The 16,932-nt window shown below is 41.4% G+C and overlaps 1 protein-coding gene across 1 annotated transcript in view; it reads left to right on the top strand.

The window, feature by feature from the left end:
* Positions 1-446: 446 nt before the first annotated feature.
* Positions 447-16,932, top strand: part of LOC149958921 (aldehyde dehydrogenase family 16 member A1-like) — a 28,656-nt gene continuing 12,170 nt past the window's right edge. Inside the window, exons 1-10 of the mRNA XM_090166282.1 lie at positions 447-634; positions 722-830; positions 896-1,125; positions 1,205-1,371; positions 1,444-1,612; positions 6,539-6,797; positions 7,516-7,716; positions 7,780-7,857; positions 9,186-9,460; positions 11,471-11,638. Of these exons, the coding sequence (XP_090022408.1) occupies positions 735-830; positions 896-1,125; positions 1,205-1,371; positions 1,444-1,612; positions 6,539-6,797; positions 7,516-7,716; positions 7,780-7,857; positions 9,186-9,460; positions 11,471-11,638 (1,643 nt within the window). The 5' untranslated portion in view covers positions 447-634; positions 722-734. The remainder of the gene's footprint in view (positions 635-721; positions 831-895; positions 1,126-1,204; positions 1,372-1,443; positions 1,613-6,538; positions 6,798-7,515; positions 7,717-7,779; positions 7,858-9,185; positions 9,461-11,470; positions 11,639-16,932) is intronic.

The raw sequence follows: 16,932 nt of genomic DNA, 5'->3' as shown, positions 1-16,932 counted from the left end.
CGAAAGAACTATTAGATTCTTTTAACCAAACCATTTACCACTAAAGTTTAAAAATAAAGGATTTTGAATATCCAATATTGGAAATTAATTAAAATCTAATATTCTGTTTGATAGTTAAACAAAGCAAGTGATAAAAGTCCCCTTCGTTAAGCCTAATTGGTGTATTTGGTGGTGCTTTATTTTGGGCGAAAAATTGGGCTATAACAGAATGTTATATTTAATTTATGCTAAAAATTGGGCTACTTTGAAAAAAAATTGTGCGAATTTCCGAATCGCGAGTTGGCAACCCTGTCGCGGATGATCAGATGAAAGAGTAATCTTTGGTCACTCATTGGTCAAGAGGTACGCCCCATTGCATTAAAATTTCTTTTAAACCCGCCCATTTTTTCAAAATATTTTCAATTTAAAATGGCGTGTTGTTTCTCGAGCTTATGCGCTTTTCACTTTTTAATTTGTTGGAAATTATATTCGCTAGGGTCACACAACATGTATTACATGTAATCGTTTACTTATAGATAATATTACACAAGGAAAACATTTGTTATCACGGTTAGATAATAAGAAAGCAATTACTTGAGTTGTCCTGTTAGATAGTGACATACATTATGCAACTCTCTTAGGCCTTGGCTTCAAGGTTATTTTAAAAAAATTATTTGCTAAAGCTTTTAAGATATTATCATAAAAGTTAAGTTTTCCTTTCTTTGATAATTCTAACATTCCGTGTTCAATCAGTCATGGAGGTAGTCGATAGCTCCAAATTAGGGAAAATAAAAAATATTTTTGATAATATGGAATATGCTAAGACATTCGACAGTGATTCCTTAATAAAGGTAGTCAATCAATTCCAATAATTTACCAACTGTATATTATAATGAATTTCATTTTGCAAATTTAGGAATGGATTAACAAGCATAAAGGAGAACTGACATCATTCATTGACAACGATTTTAAAACTTTTGATTCTCAACATGAAGATATTATAGAATTCTGTGTCCCCCAAACTGGTGATAAACTTGCAAATTTGAGTGTGTACAAAGCCTGTGACAAAGGAAATAAGTGTGAGATAAATTTCCATAAACAAGCTACAGTTCTATCTTCTTATGATCGTTCAAAGATCTTATACAGGTATATGAGCCGCCTACTCTACTCAACTCAAAAATAAATTGTTATTTCTACGTAATTTTATTTCTGCTAAACCCATCAGTATAGCACGAAACGTCCAAAAGAATCAACGTCTTCTAGCATTGGCTGAAAGTGTTAATACGGGCCGACATATTTCATCAACTAGCAATACTGATTTGCCTCAATTAATTCGTTGCTTATATCATTATGCTGGTAAATCAAATCAGTTGGGTGAAGCGAATGAAGCCGGTTAGTTTCACAGCGCACTTTCTCAAGATTACCAGATGTAGTCTAAATTTTTAATCTTCTTTTATCTTTCAGGGTGCTCTAGGGTACAGATAATAACCTCTACAGAAGCTCCGTCTCCCATATTTTCAATTTGTTGGAATATATTCTCATTATTGGCTAATGGGACGCAGCTAATCTTTTGCGTCACAGTTGAAAACTTTTTATCAACTTTAGTTTTTGCTGAAATATGCAAAATATCAGGGTAAGAAAGTATATTGAGATAAATTAGTTTGTATATAAGAACAATCTGCTGGCTAAAGACCAGGACACCACGTTATTAATTGCTAGGAGCAGTTAATTTTACCACAAAAAGGGGGGGGGGGGGTGGAGATCACTGGCCCTTTGAACCATTTTATTGACACTAGCTTTAGTTACTTACATTGGTTAATTACATGCTTTGTATGATAAAAATTCGGGAGCAGATAGCAAAAAGATATTCCCATAAAGAATCATTGGATTTCATTGAAATTATATTTTCCCCATACTTACCGATATTTTAAGATTGGTAACCGATTACAAAACGATATTTTGGACAAACCGTATCATCGAACACACCTTAACCATCTATAAATTCAAGGTAATTTTCTATCACATAAAATCATGGGTACCAACCGATTTGAGATTCCTATCGGTTACTGATCAGTTCGCATATAAATTTCCGATTAATATAGAACACTACAGAGACCAGTTTTCCCGGAAATTTTACAAATTATGTTTAGTTCGATTTTATCAGAGAAGTGAGATAGATGGCGTTTTTACGATAGATGGTTAACGTTGACTTCTACGTCACGTTCTGTCAAGCGATAATCGGAAAAAAGAAATTTGTATCAATGTCCATATTCGAAAAAAATCATTATCGGTTAAACCTCGACATGGGATTCGGTATCCAAATCGGTAAACAACCGTACATCAGGAAAACTTCAAAACTAAATTACCAGAAAAACTAATACTTTTCGGTCGAACCTCGAAATCAGTATCGGCAGCGCGGTTTGAAGTCGAAATCGGTATCGTTATCTGCATTGATTCAACCTCAAAACCGGTATCGTTATCTGCATTGATTCAACCTCGAAATCGGTATCGTTATCTGCACCAATTCCACCTCCAAATCGGTATCGTTATCTGCACCAATTCCACCTCGAAATCGTGGTCGGTATCTGCACCGTTTCGACCTCGAAATCGTGGTCGGTATCTGCACCGTTTCAACCTCGAAATCGTGGTCGGTATCTGCACCGTTTCAACCTCGAAATCGTGGTCGGTACCTGCACCGTTTCGACCTCGAAATCGTGGTCGGTATCTGCACCGTTTCAACCTCGAAATCGTGGTCGGTATCTGCACCGTTTCGACCTCGAAATCGTGGTCGGTATCTGCACCGTTTCGACCTCGAAATCGTGGTCGGTATCTGCACCGTTTCGACCTCGAAATCGTGGTCGGTATCTGCACCGTTTCAACCTCGAAATCGTGGTCGGTATCTGCACCGTTTCGACCTCGAAATCGTGGTCGGTATCTGTACCGATTCCACCTCGAAACCTTTGTCGTTATCTGTACCGATTCCACCTCGAAACCTTTGTCGGTATCTGTACCGATTCCACCTCGAACCCTTTGTCGGTATCTGTACCGATTCCATCTCGATACCTTTGTCGGTATCTGTACCGATTCCATCTCGATACCTTTGTCGGTATCTGTACCGATTCCATCTCGATACCTTTGTCGGTATCTGTACCGATTCCTCCTCGATATCTTTGTCGGTATCTGTACCGATTCCTCCTCGATATCTTTGTCGGTATCTGTACCGATTCCACCTCGAAACCTTTGTCGGTATCTGTACCGATTCCACCTCGAAACCTTTGTCGGTATCTGTACCGATTCCATCTCGATACCTTTGTCGGTATCTGTACCGATTCCTCCTCGATATCTTTGTCGGTATCTGTACCGATTCCACCTCGAAACCTTTATCGGTATCTGTGCCGATTCCACCTCGATATCTTTGTCGGTATCTGTACCGATTCCACCACGAAACCTTTGTCGGTATCTGTACCGATTCCACCTCGAGATATTTGTCGGTATCTGTACCGATTCCGCTTCGAAACCTTTGTCGGTATCTGTACCGATTCCACCTCGAAACCTTTGTCGGTATCTGTACCGATTCCACCTCGAAATGTTTGTCGGTATCTGTACCGATTCCACCTCGAAACCTTTGTCGGTATCTGTACCGATTCCACCTCGAAACCTTTGTCGGTATCTGTACCGATTCCACCTCGAAACGTTTGTCGGTATCTGTACCGATTCCACCTCGAAACCTTTGTCGGTATCTGTACCGATTCCACCTCGAAACCTTTGTCGGTATCTGTACCGATTCCACCTCGAAACCTTTGTCGGTATCTGTACCGATTCCACCTCGAAACCTTTGTCGGTATCTGTACCGATTCCATCTCGATACCTTTGTCGGTATCTGTACCGATTCCTCCTCGATATCTTTGTCGGTATCTGTACCGATTCCTCCTCGATATCTTTGTCGGTATCTGTACCGATTCCACCTCGAAACCTTTGTCGGTATCTGTACCGATTCCACCTCGAAACCTTTGTCGGTATCTGTACCGATTCCATCTCGATACCTTTGTCGGTATCTGTACCGATTCCTCCTCGATATCTTTGTCGGTATCTGTACCGATTCCATCTCGATACCTTTGTCGGTATCTGTACCGATTCCTCCTCGACATCTTTGTCGGTATCTGTACCGATTCCACCTCGAAACCTTTATCGGTATCTGTGCCGATTCCACCTCGATATCTTTGTCGGTATCTGTACCGATTCCACCTCGAAACCTTTGTCGGTATCTGTACCGATTCCACCTCGAGACATTTGTCGGTATCTGTACCGATTCCACCTCGAAACGTTTGTCGGTATCTGTACCGATTCCACCTCGAAACCTTTGTCGGTATCTGTACCGATTCCACCTCGAAACCTTTGTCGGTATCTGTACCGATTCCACCTCGAAACCTTTGTCGGTATCTGTACCGATTCCACCTCGAAACCTTTGTCGGTATCTGTACCGATTCCACCTCGAAACCTTTGTCGGTATCTGTACCGATTCCACCTCGAAATCGTCGGTATCTGTACCGATTCCACCTCGAAACCTTTGTCGGTATCTGTACCGATTCCACCTCGAAATCGTCGGTATCTGTACCGATTCCACCTCGAAACCTTTGTCGGTATCTGTACCGATTCCACCTCGAAACCTTTGTCGGTATCTGTACCGATTCCATCTCGATACCTTTGTCGGTATCTGTACCGATTCCTCCTCGATATCTTTGTCGGTATCTGTACCGATTCCTCCTCGATATCTTTGTCGGTATCTGTACCGATTCCACCTCGAAACCTTTGTCGGTATCTGTACCGATTCCACCTCGAAACCTTTGTCGGTATCTGTACCGATTCCATCTCGATACCTTTGTCGGTATCTGTACCGATTCCTCCTCGATATCTTTGTCGGTATCTGTACCGATTCCACCTCGAAACCTTTATCGGTATCTGTGCCGATTCCACCTCGATATCTTTGTCGGTATCTGTACCGATTCCACCTCGAAACCTTTGTCGGTATCTGTACCGATTCCACCTCGAAACCTTTGTCGGTATCTGTACCGATTCCACCTCGAAACCTTTGTCGGTATCTGTACCGATTCCATCTCGATACCTTTGTCGGTATCTGTACCGATTCCTCCTCGATATCTTTGTCGGTATCTGTACCGATTCCATCTCGATACCTTTGTCGGTATCTGTACCGATTCCTCCTCGATATCTTTGTCGGTATCTGTACCGATTCCACCTCGAAACCTTTATCGGTATCTGTGCCGATTCCACCTCGATATCTTTGTCGGTATCTGTACCGATTCCACCTCGAAACCTTTGTCGGTATCTGTACCGATTCCACCTCGAGACATTTGTCGGTATCTGTACCGATTCCACCTCGAAACGTTTGTCGGTATCTGTACCGATTCCACCTCGAAACCTTTGTCGGTATCTGTACCGATTCCACCTCGAAACCTTTGTCGGTATCTGTACCGATTCCACCTCGAAACCTTTGTCGGTATCTGTACCGATTCCACCTCGAAATCGTCGGTATCTGTACCGATTCCACCTCGAAACCTTTGTCGGTATCTGTACCGATTCCACCTCGAAACCTTTGTCGGTATCTGTACCGATTCCTCCTCGAAATCGTCGGTATCTGTACCGATTCCACCTCGAAACCTTTGTCGGTATCTGTACCGATTCCACCTCGAAACCTTTGTCGGTATCTGTACCGATTCCATCTCGATACCTTTGTCGGTATCTGTACCGATTCCTCCTCGATATCTTTGTCGGTATCTGTACCGATTCCTCCTCGATATCTTTGTCGGTATCTGTACCGATTCCACCTCGAAACCTTTGTCGGTATCTGTACCGATTCCACCTCGAAACCTTTGTCGGTATCTGTACCGATTCCATCTCGATACCTTTGTCGGTATCTGTACCGATTCCTCCTCGATATCTTTGTCGGTATCTGTACCGATTCCACCTCGAAACCTTTATCGGTATCTGTGCCGATTCCACCTCGATATCTTTGTCGGTATCTGTACCGATTCCACCTCGAAACCTTTGTCGGTATCTGTACCGATTCCACCTCGAGACATTTGTCGGTATCTGTACCGATTCCACCTCGAAACGTTTGTCGGTATCTGTACCGATTCCACCTCGAAACCTTTGTCGGTATCTGTACCGATTCCACCTCGAAACCTTTGTCGGTATCTGTACCGATTCCACCTCGAAACCTTTGTCGGTATCTGTACCGATTCCACCTCGAAACCTTTGTCGGTATCTGTACCGATTCCACCTCGAAACCTTTGTCGGTATCTGTACCGATTCCACCTCGAAACCTTTGTCGGTATCTGTACCGATTCCACCTCGAAATCGTCGGTATCTGTACCGATTCAACCTTGAAATCCGTAACTGAATCTCGATTAAAGTGACTTCAATGGCTATATTTTCTTGCTATCGGCTCAAGAATTTATGTCCTCCCAATTTAAGCTTATTTCTAAGGCATGTTTGAGATACTCATTGGTTATAGAGATAAATAAATTTATTTAATTTTCAGTCTTCCAGCGAATTATTTTAACGTTATAACTACATCGAAAATTAATTTGAGCAAAGTTCTTAAGGAGATCAACATACCAAAAACCTCAAAATTTGTAACTTGCCAAACAGACTGCTCAACGTTTCTGTCCATTCAAAGTGACGTAGAATGTTGCAGGCTACTTCAGACGGAGGTCCTAAGGCCAACAGCAATAGTCACCGAATCGGCTGATGTTCTATCAGCAGTTCATGGGTGTCTGGTTGAGTCTTATGGCGGAATTGTAAGTTTCAATTGGTTATGTCTGATATCCGATTCTCATACCGAAACCCAGGGTTGTCTGAATTTAAATCACCAAATTATATTTCAATGTATTTATGAAAATGTAGGCTCTCTAGTAACGTCAATTGCTTGCATTATTTAGTAATTCAATTTAAATAAAATTAATTGAAATTTTACAGTACCGCCGCATTCAAATTATTAATTAATGTGTCAAGAAAGAGAGGCCTAAATCTTAAAAAGATAAATTAAAATCATTCGATTAAAAAAATCATAACCTTGATTTAACCGATACCATTTTTTTATCAACCGATTTTTACCGAAAAAATATGACATATCAGCCATCTTAAATCATCCAAAAGCTAGTCTATAGACTTCAATAAATTCTTACGCGAATCGATTAGTCGTTAAATTCTTACGCGAATCGATTAGTCGATAAATTTCGACGCGAGTCGGTTAGTCGATAATTTCGACGCGAGTCGGTTAATCAACAAAAATATCGATGGTTTCTGCCCATCACTAGTTTAAGATAATATTATATCCATATTTATCTTGGATAACCATTTTTAACCATTCCGCCACCAGGTTTGTCTAAACTTTAAGTAATTGACGCTAATTGCGTTAAAAAATCGAAGAGCGTGTTAGCAGACAATGTTTTGATAATATTACTCCCTTTTAATTAATACGAAAGTATTTGAGTGTAAATTTCAAAATATGTTTAGGGAACACGACATGGCTGTCGAATTTTGGTTCAAGAATCCATTATCGAAAAATTTCAAAAAGAAATTGAGGATAAATTTCAAAAACTTCGAATCGGAGTTTGGAACGATAAAAATGCCGATTTTAGCTATTGCATAACTCACATGGAAAGCGTCGATCGGCTGTTGTGTGCTACCCGTGAAGCCGAAAGCGAAGGGGCTACGGTAATTTCCTTCTTTAAAATTTTTTAATTTTATATTCTTATGTATAAGTTAATTTTCTCTTAGATTTTAACCCTGGAGAAAACATCTCCAGTTTATTTGATATCAGATATTCAGCCTGCTTCTGCTATCGTACAAAAACAGGTCGGTATTTTAGTCCGTAGTCGAAGCATATTCTTTTTATGGAAAAGCCGGCGCACTCCCAGTTTTTTTCGGAATTCGTTCGTCAGTTTCCTGCCGGGGAAACAACTCCACTGTTTAGCGCCATCTATACTGGTACACCAAACTATATATAACAGATCATTTAAAAGAAATTTTTTATATAATTATATTGCTTTCTTATTTATATCTATAAATATCGTAATATTTAAACCGGTATTATACAAGAAAAAATAATATATATATATACGTTGAACATATGGCGAATCTTAGTGTACAGCCTTTTTTCAGTTTACCATAAGTTTCGCCCAAAAATTATATTAGTTCCACTAGCTGATGTTAGATGGCACGACGATGCACATGGATATTTTTATCTCTATGTATTCCGTTTTTACCCTAACCAGAAGCATACTACAATTGTGACAGGTTTGCTCTGAGTTATATGGCACTGATAAGGGAGTGCTCCAACCTCTCCATAAAGAGAAAATGACTATTCGCGACCGAAACGGATCTAGGTGGCGTAACGACGCTAGCTTCTCCGAGGTAGCGCCTATGATCTAGCGTCTGCTACAGACAAATTAAAAAGTCATAAGAACGTTTTTTCTTAATAAAAACTTATCAATATATAAGCAAACGATGCAAAAATTATATTAAAATGCAAGTATCTAGATTTATACAGGGTGTTTCAAACGTTTATGCAAAAATTTGGAGGAGTTGTAGGGGGTGACTTGAGAAGTATGCCTGTTTTTTTACATTTAGGCTGCAACTCACCCCCTACAACTCCTTAAAATTTTTGCATAAACGTTAATTACGAATAACGATGAGGAAAAACTAATAGCAAAGCTGGATTTACCATTAGGCACTCTAGGCACAGTGCCTAGGGCCTACGAAATCTAGATAGATGGTAGCCAATCTAGAGCTAAGTGCCTAGGGCCTACGAAATCTAGATATGTGGTAGCCATTCTAGAGCTAAATGCCTAGGACCTACAAACACCTAAATCCGCCACTGACTAATAGCGTTTGCTTTAGCCGCTACCTATCTAGGTTTCAATGGCGGACCAAAGGGGGCGTAGCGATAGTTTTCGGTCGCGAATATTGAGACGATTTTTGCCGTTGCTCCTCGCCCCTTAAAACAAAATCAAATCAACGTGGTATCTCATTGGTTCCCTAAAACTCACGTCTTTTGAAGCACACGCCAGTGATGTTTTTCTCTCCCCCCTATCGTGGATAAATAAATGCATTCTTGGTTGTGGGTGAAAATTGTATTTTACTTTCCAGTGACTTACTTGTTTCTTCAATTTATTATTATCTAGACAAAAGGCGTTGTAATTTTATTAATCCCGTACCGATCCAATAAAGAAGCTATTGCCATGGCCAACAGCAGTCCGGGAATGTCCGTGGTTAGCGTGTGGAGCGAACGTTTAACAATTGCCATTGAAATTGCGCGTGAATTGATGGCGAAACATGTCTGGATTAATACTCAAAATCATTACGATCAACCCAACGATTCGGCATTTCTTCATTTTTGTGATAAATCGAGTGTAAAAACTCCTGAAAGTAAAGCTTTTGCTGTCAAAGAGAGCTCAAAGTAAGTGCTTTTTACACACAGTCGAAGGAATTTGAGTGTATTGTTTTCACGTACCGTGTAGCCGATGCCGCCGGTGCCGCCGTGTCGTAATAACTCTTTACCATTTAGGGGCATAAATTTCAACGATATCTACATATACGGGCCTCGGTATCCCAATATATATATATTTTTTTAAATCTGAACCCAAGAAGTTAATCGTTTTTCCATTTTAGTGGTTTTTAGCGATTTTCGCCTTAAAATTACATACTTTTTTAAATTAGGAGTGACTATGGGTTGAATATTATTTTTTTAGTTAGTACCGATAATTTCTGAACTGTCTTAGGTTGCATTAAGAAGTTTTAAATAAGATTTCTGGCCAATTTTCGGGACTTTACAACCCGCGTACGCACTATTGTTATATTTGAATTTCGTGCCAAGTGATACAGGCGCCATCTAACGTGTTCGAGTTTCTCCACCTTATTTCCAAAACCAGGTAACTCGAAAAAACAGTTGGTCTGAAAATTAATTGAAATTAACGTGTTCGAGTTTATTGAGAACCTATTGTGGTCATTCATGTTTGGTATAAACGCCGAAAATTAGTTGCTTTTCTTTAATGAATTGTTGAAGTTTCGCTTTTCTTAACTAAACCGCCGAGAGGCAATGGTGCCATTTTCTGGTACGGTGCCGTCGTTTATTCAGCTTTACCCAAGTTTACTAACTGCAGCTTAATTCACTTTATTCCCTCCTTGACGGACTATGGTTCAGAATAATAGAACATTCTCAATTTGTTCCATCAAGGAGAGTAACCGAGGTGTTTATTACCGATTTTGTTCCACGTTGGGCGTTATGTAGACCTATATGAGATATGAAATTTCAGAAAAGTAGACGTTGCACTACCCCCCCCCCCGCTTTAGGAATTGGCCGGACCCCCCCTTTAGGAATTGGTCGGACCCCCCCTTTAGGAATTGGTCGGACCCCCCCTTTAGGAATTGGTCGGACCCCCCCTTTAGGAATTGGCCGGACTCCCCCTTTAGCAATTAGCCGGACCCCCCCCTTTAGCAATTAGCCGGACCCCCCCTTTAGCAATTAGCCGGACCCCCCCCTTTAGGAATTGGCCGGACCCCCCCCTTTAGGAATTGGCCGGACCCCCCCTTTAGGAATTGGCCGGACCCCCCCTTTAGGAATTGGCCGGACCCCCCCATTAGGAATTGGCCGGACCCCCCCATTAGGAATTGGCCGGACCCCCCCATTAGGAATTGGCCGGACTCCCCCTTTAGGAATTAGCCGGACCCCCCTTTAGGAATTGGCCGGACCCCCCCTTTAGGAATTGGCCGGACCCCCCCTTTAGGAATTGGCCGGACCCCCCCTTTAGGAATTGGCCGGACCCCCCCTTTAGGAATTGGCCGGACCCCCCCTTTAGGAATTGGCCGGACCCCCCCATTAGGAATTGGCCGGACCCCCCCATTAGGAATTGGCCGGACTCCCCCTTTAGGAATTAGCCGGACCCCCCTTTAGGAATTGGCCGGACCCCCCCTTTAGGAATTGGCCGGACCCCCCTTTAGGAATTGGCCGGACCCCCCCTTTAGGAATTGGCCGGACCCCCCTTTAGGAATTGGCCGGACCCCCCCCATTAGGAATTGGCCGGACCCCCCCATTAGGAATTGGCCGGACTCCCCCTTTAGGAATTGGCCGGACTCCCCCTTTAGGAATTGGCCGGACTCCCCCTAAGCTGAAAAGTCCTGGCTACGGGCCTGCGGTAGGGTATTTGTTTTAAAAGAAAATGGCGTCGATTTTAAATAAATATTTTGGAGTATTTAAACGTAAGTAAGAAGTTAAGTTTGTTTTTATGGTAATTAGGATCAAGAATGTATTTATTTTTGGTGAGACGATTTCTTAGCACGTGCCGGTGACGTATTTCCTTCCCCCTTGGCGGGGGGGGGGGTTAGACCACGGACCGACTCAACCTAGTCTCCCTAATTATAAATCAATGCCTGGTTGTTAGCGTTAATAGTTGGTTAATCTATTTTACAGAATAGATGAAACGTATAAACTTTACTACGGTGGCGGACAGAAACGACCTTTAAGCGGAGTTTCGTACCAGGTGACGGACTCGAAGGGCAAATTAATGACGTTGGCCCCTAAAGGAGGGAAGAAAGACGCTCGAAACGCCGTCGAAGCAGCCAACGCCGCTCTATCCAGGTACCGTTCTGCGATTTGCAAATTGCTTATAGGGGAACATTTTAACTAAGATAATACGGACCTGAAGGTGGGGCCCTAGGCACTCACAAGGAGACTACCGGAGGTGCAACCCACCGATTTTGTTCAAACTCGGGGGTTTGGTAGACCTTCATGTAACTTGAAAAACAACACAAAATGGAAATTTTCACGTTCCAATTTCGAACTTCTTCATAATTTTTTTATTTATATTTTCTATTTTAGTATTCTAATTTTTTTAATTTTTTTACCGGGGGGGGGGGGTGTACCCTTCAAAGTGGTAAGATTCCCATGTTATTTTCAACGGGAAAATTTACATTTTGTGTTGTCAAAAACATTTTTGGTTGCCATGGCAAAACGGTTGCCTATGGAGACATTTCCCTTAAGGGTTTTTCAAGTTACCTGAAGGTCTACCAAACCCCCGAGTTTGGACAAAATCGGTGTGTTACACCTCAGGTCGCCTCATTGTAAATTGGTGGGGGCCTATGTAAGAAATCAGGAATCCATACCTCTACTTAGAATGCTTATCCTAGCGTATCGCGTATGGTAAGATCACTCTGACGGCTTTGGCCCCGCCTACGAAAGAAAAATCCCCTCTGCGCGCGCTCCCATCTTACGTAGTTGTTTGTTAAGTTTACATGGTGACGTCAAAAAAAAGTCCGGCACATCGAGACGGAAATCTGCCGCGATAAGCATTCCAAGTAGAAATATTGATTCCTGAAGGAAAGCATAAAAACGCAATTATTGCATGTTATATTTTTGTCTTAAACCGAATCAGTGAAAAATCCTTTGATATCGTCAGAGTGAAATTTTAACTGCAAAACCAGTGAAACAGTAAAAGTCAACTGAATTTTCAGTACACAATTTTTTTTGACGTTGGTGGTGGCCCATAGGCCTGTGCCTAGTAGGCCTGGTCCTTAATTCGGCACTGGGGTCATGGCGAGTTTCAAAAATATCTGACACATGCGCACTTCGACTAAAAAGCGAACGAGGATGGTGCTTTAACCTCGGTGACCTATGACGTCAGCTTTGGCTTCCCTTTGTTGTGACAAGTATCATATTAGTTTGTTTTAAAGCCGATAGATGGCGGTGTGGTTCTTGATACTAATTTATTCGAATCTAAGATACCCAACAAGCGGTTTTCAAAAAGTTAGGCTTAACTTTTTCCGTTGAGACAAATCAACAATTTATATTAAAACCGTTAAAATTAATTAAATGTGTCTTCTCGTTTAATTTTTTTAAATCCCAAATTTGTTATAATGTAAGTTAGCACTTAGCAACGCCATATTTTTTTGTGGGTGTTGAAAGTGGAAACCTAACCGTTGCCTAGGCAATGCGTTCCAGATACGAGAGATCCTAGTGGTCAGAATTGTCAAACTACAATGCCAGAAATTAATTGAAAAAATTATAGTTCATGGGCCTTTATTATGATGTAGGCAACAATTTTGTTTGTATTAGATGGCGCCAATTTATTCAAAAATAATTATTCGTATTTTGAAAAACTATTTTAAGCAAAGTATTTCTTGCTGAAACAAATGGGCAATTCATGAAAAGTTCTATGTATACACTCTTTTTCGCGGTAATTTCCTGGGCGCGTCCATGTTTGGTTTTCCCCTTTCAGCCCCATCCTCCATTACGGATACCCAAAGAGTGGATGCTAGACTCCCCGCTGAGGGCAGAGGCAATGGCCGACGAGCGGGAGGCAAGTAAGAGGGGTAAAATAAAGGCGCGAAAAAGAGTGTATATAAAGTATCCGTCCATTTGGTTTGTGTTTAAGGGCTGGGGCCTTTTTGGAAAGTATTTGCTCACGAAAATAACATACATTTAAAATTGTGGTTACAACTCGCATATTGCCATAGCAAATCTGAAAATAGTAAAACACCACCAAGATGATATCACGAAAAGAATTGTTTATTTACTGACGATTAGTAGTCCATGAGCAAGCAGCAGTGATCGGTACCAATAGTTGGTACCAGACGAAATTTTAGGGACCGATATATGATGTTTGTAGTTTTTCTTAAACAACGCAACGTAAAATGAAATCAACTATCCAATATTTACAAACATTTTACTAAATGTTTAAGTCAAAACATCTAAATGAAGCGTTCGACCACTGAACTGTAACTGAACTTTATTTTCGTATTTTTACCTTCGAGTTTTAAATTAAGTTTTTTAAGTTAAGTCTATTTTTCATTTTATCTTAACTTGGCCTTTTTATCTATATTTATAAATTGTTTTATAATTTTAAAAGAGGTCAGCTCGCAAAGTTTTATACATTTTTTAACTATTATTTATTTTTTCAACACAATATTGTCAGAATTGTGACAATGTTAAGGGATGACCGAAAAAGCAAGATGGGCGTCTCTAATCCGTATCATTTAAAAATGGCGGCCATTTAAAGATGGTAAAATTCTAAATGGCTCAGATAACCGATTCTAATGATCGCATCGGCATGTTCTATACATCAACTTGAAGCTTAGACTGACCTACACATTTCCTGTTTAGTAACAATATTTGCTATCATTAACAGAGAGGGCGCTGCGAGCAGGGCCGGCTCAAGAAATTATTTTCACCCGGGCAAGGGGGATTTTTGGCGCCCCTCTCATTTTGAGGCTAAATTAAACTACCCCCCCCCCCCGTAAAAACATTACCGTGTCCATGTTATAAATTTACCGTTTTCATAACAATAAATAATCTCTTTCTAAATACTTTGTGTAAACATATTTAATACCTTCTTTATGGTACATGGTCATTTTACATGGAGTTTGAAACACTAGGTAAGGTGGCAAGACTAGTATACCTTAAGTACTTTACTTATAATGTCCATGCTGAATAGTATTATCGTTAATATATAGGTTGTCCTAATTTGATCGGCCCAGGCGTTTATAAGAAAGGACCCTTTTCTTTTGGAATTTTCTGAAAAATCGTTAAATTTTTCACCGTTTTGAAATTTTTATTTTTTGAACGATAATTATAATTATTATTGAGAGGGGGCGGGGAGGCATGAATGCCCAACCATGCACTTCGACCCTAGGTCCATTGTTCTCCCCTGACTTAGAAAAGTCCTATCTCCGACACAAACCTTAAGATACTTTTGGCTGGCATATTAAAGAAGTCGTTAGTTTCCAATTGATGCATCCCAAGATGCTCTAGCCTTTGAGCCGCATAAAAATCGCAGCTACAGAGAACGTGAGAGGCAGTTTCCTCCTCGGCCATACAGGCCCTACATAGTGGGTCATCGCTGATACCAATAAGATTTAAATGTCTGTTGAGCTGGCAGTGACCTGTAAGCAGGCCAGTAACCCACCTTATACTAGATTTTGAGAGCGAAAGCAGTTCTTTCGCCCTTTGCCTAGAGGGGCCAGGAATAAACTCCTTAGCCTGACTTTGGCCATCCATCTCGAGCCAGAGCTCAAGTTGATGGTTAGTCATGTACTTGGAGACCAGGCTGCGTATCAAGCCACGGGGGATAGGGACAGCAGGTTCTGGCCCACAGAACCCAGCCGTCGCACCCTCCCTGGCCAAGATGTCAGCCTTTTCATTCCCATGATACCCCTTATGTCCTGGGACCCAATAAAGTTGAACCTTATTAAGCGTACCGAGATTGGAAAGGAGATCCAAGCAGCTAAGAACCAGTCTGGAAGAAACACTAGACTGGTTTAGAGCTTTTAAAGCAGCCTGGCTATCCGAACAAATTTGGATAACTTTCCCGCGATAGTTCTTCTTAAGACAGAAGTCAACACAGAAGCAGATAGCAGAAATCTCTGCCTTAAAGACACTTGCATAAATCCCAAGGCTCTCGTAGAAGCCGTACTTGGTCGTTAGGCAGTTCATCCCTGCGCCCGCACCTAAATGGGTTTTAGACCCATCGGTGAAATAGACAACTTCCCCTCTGGTACCGAGGGTAACATTTGACCATTCTGTGCGGCTAGGGAAGTTCACGCCGAAAGGCTTATTAAAACGAAGTTTAGCAGCCATGTTGTCAGAACCCATTGAAAGAACAGGTAACCGACTGGAAATATCCCTAAAAAGCGTAGTGTGGCTCTTTTCCCAACTATTGGCCATCCACCACCCGTTTTGGTTTAGCCTATAGGCACCAAAAGTAGCAGCTTCCTCTATAAACAAATGTAGAGGAAGAATATTCAGTAGAATTTCTAGAGAAGCAGTTGAGGCTGTTCTCATAGCTCCTGTTTTGCCAACGCAAGCTAGCCTTTGAAGAGTGCGCAGTTCTGACTGCACCGTTTTAAGAGTAACCCTTGGCCACCAGACTACAGCTGCATAGGACAGTATAGTATTGAACGATAGATGGTAGACGAAAATTTGCAATCAACAAGTTGTAGAGCGCACTCGAACACCATTAATGAAATTGGTTTGGTCAAAAACGGACAATTTTTCATTGAAATAATACGTCATGAAAAAAACCAAGTTGGTACTACCCAAAAAGGTTTACGACTCATGAAAAAGAAAGAGAAACCTATCTAATTTGAAATGATCGTATGTTGGTAAAGATAAAAATAGGGACTGCTTTTTAAGCCAAATCATTTTAAATCTTTTTTTAGAGAAAATACAATTTACATAGTAGATCAATTCCAGAATTCACGCGTCTTATTTGGGGCAAGAATGTTGCAAGAAGTCCACGAAACCGTCTAATTTATGCCAACTGAATTTCCCACGTGTTTTTTATTTTGCACTACTCTGTCGCTTAAAGTGTGGTTCCATTTTATTATTTAAAGAGACAGCTTCGTTTTAAAATCATTCTCTGAACGTACTCCAGTAAAATAAAAAGATGCCTCGTTATACCTGTGAACAGCGGTCCAGGATGGTCGAATTATACTACGGAGATGGTCAACGAAATGTACTTGAATTGAGTCGATTATTTCAAATGTTGTATCCTGACAGTGTGTCAGAATTTATAGCCCGGTGTACCTAGTAACAAAGACCATACCACCGGAGGCCTATCATCATAGTGTCCTACGCCATTTACCCCTCAGCCCGGACAGGTGACAAATCCAGCATGGGTAGCAGAACCCTACTACTGATGGTCGCACCTTTGACGCAAGCCAATCAACCCAGCAGAAGGTGCAGCAATGGGTGGACCAATTCCCACTTCGCACACAACAGCGGGAGTGAGAGTGGATGCTGTAGCAACTCGAGCCGACACCCTACCTACTAAGGTAAGGAGTCAAACCCTTTGGAGAGAGCTCCTAAAGGGGAACGACGGGCACACAGCAGCCCAAGTAACCCGGCACAGCTGGCACCGGAGATCCCGGTGTGAATCA

This window comes from Leiobunum rupestre, chromosome 2, assembly GCF_980474605.1.
Source record: "Leiobunum rupestre chromosome 2, qqLeiRupe1.1.hap1, whole genome shotgun sequence".
NCBI lineage: Eukaryota > Metazoa > Arthropoda > Arachnida > Opiliones > Sclerosomatidae > Leiobunum > Leiobunum rupestre.
Note: the sequence above shows the minus strand (reverse complement) of the source record. Positions and strands in the feature narration are given on the sequence as shown.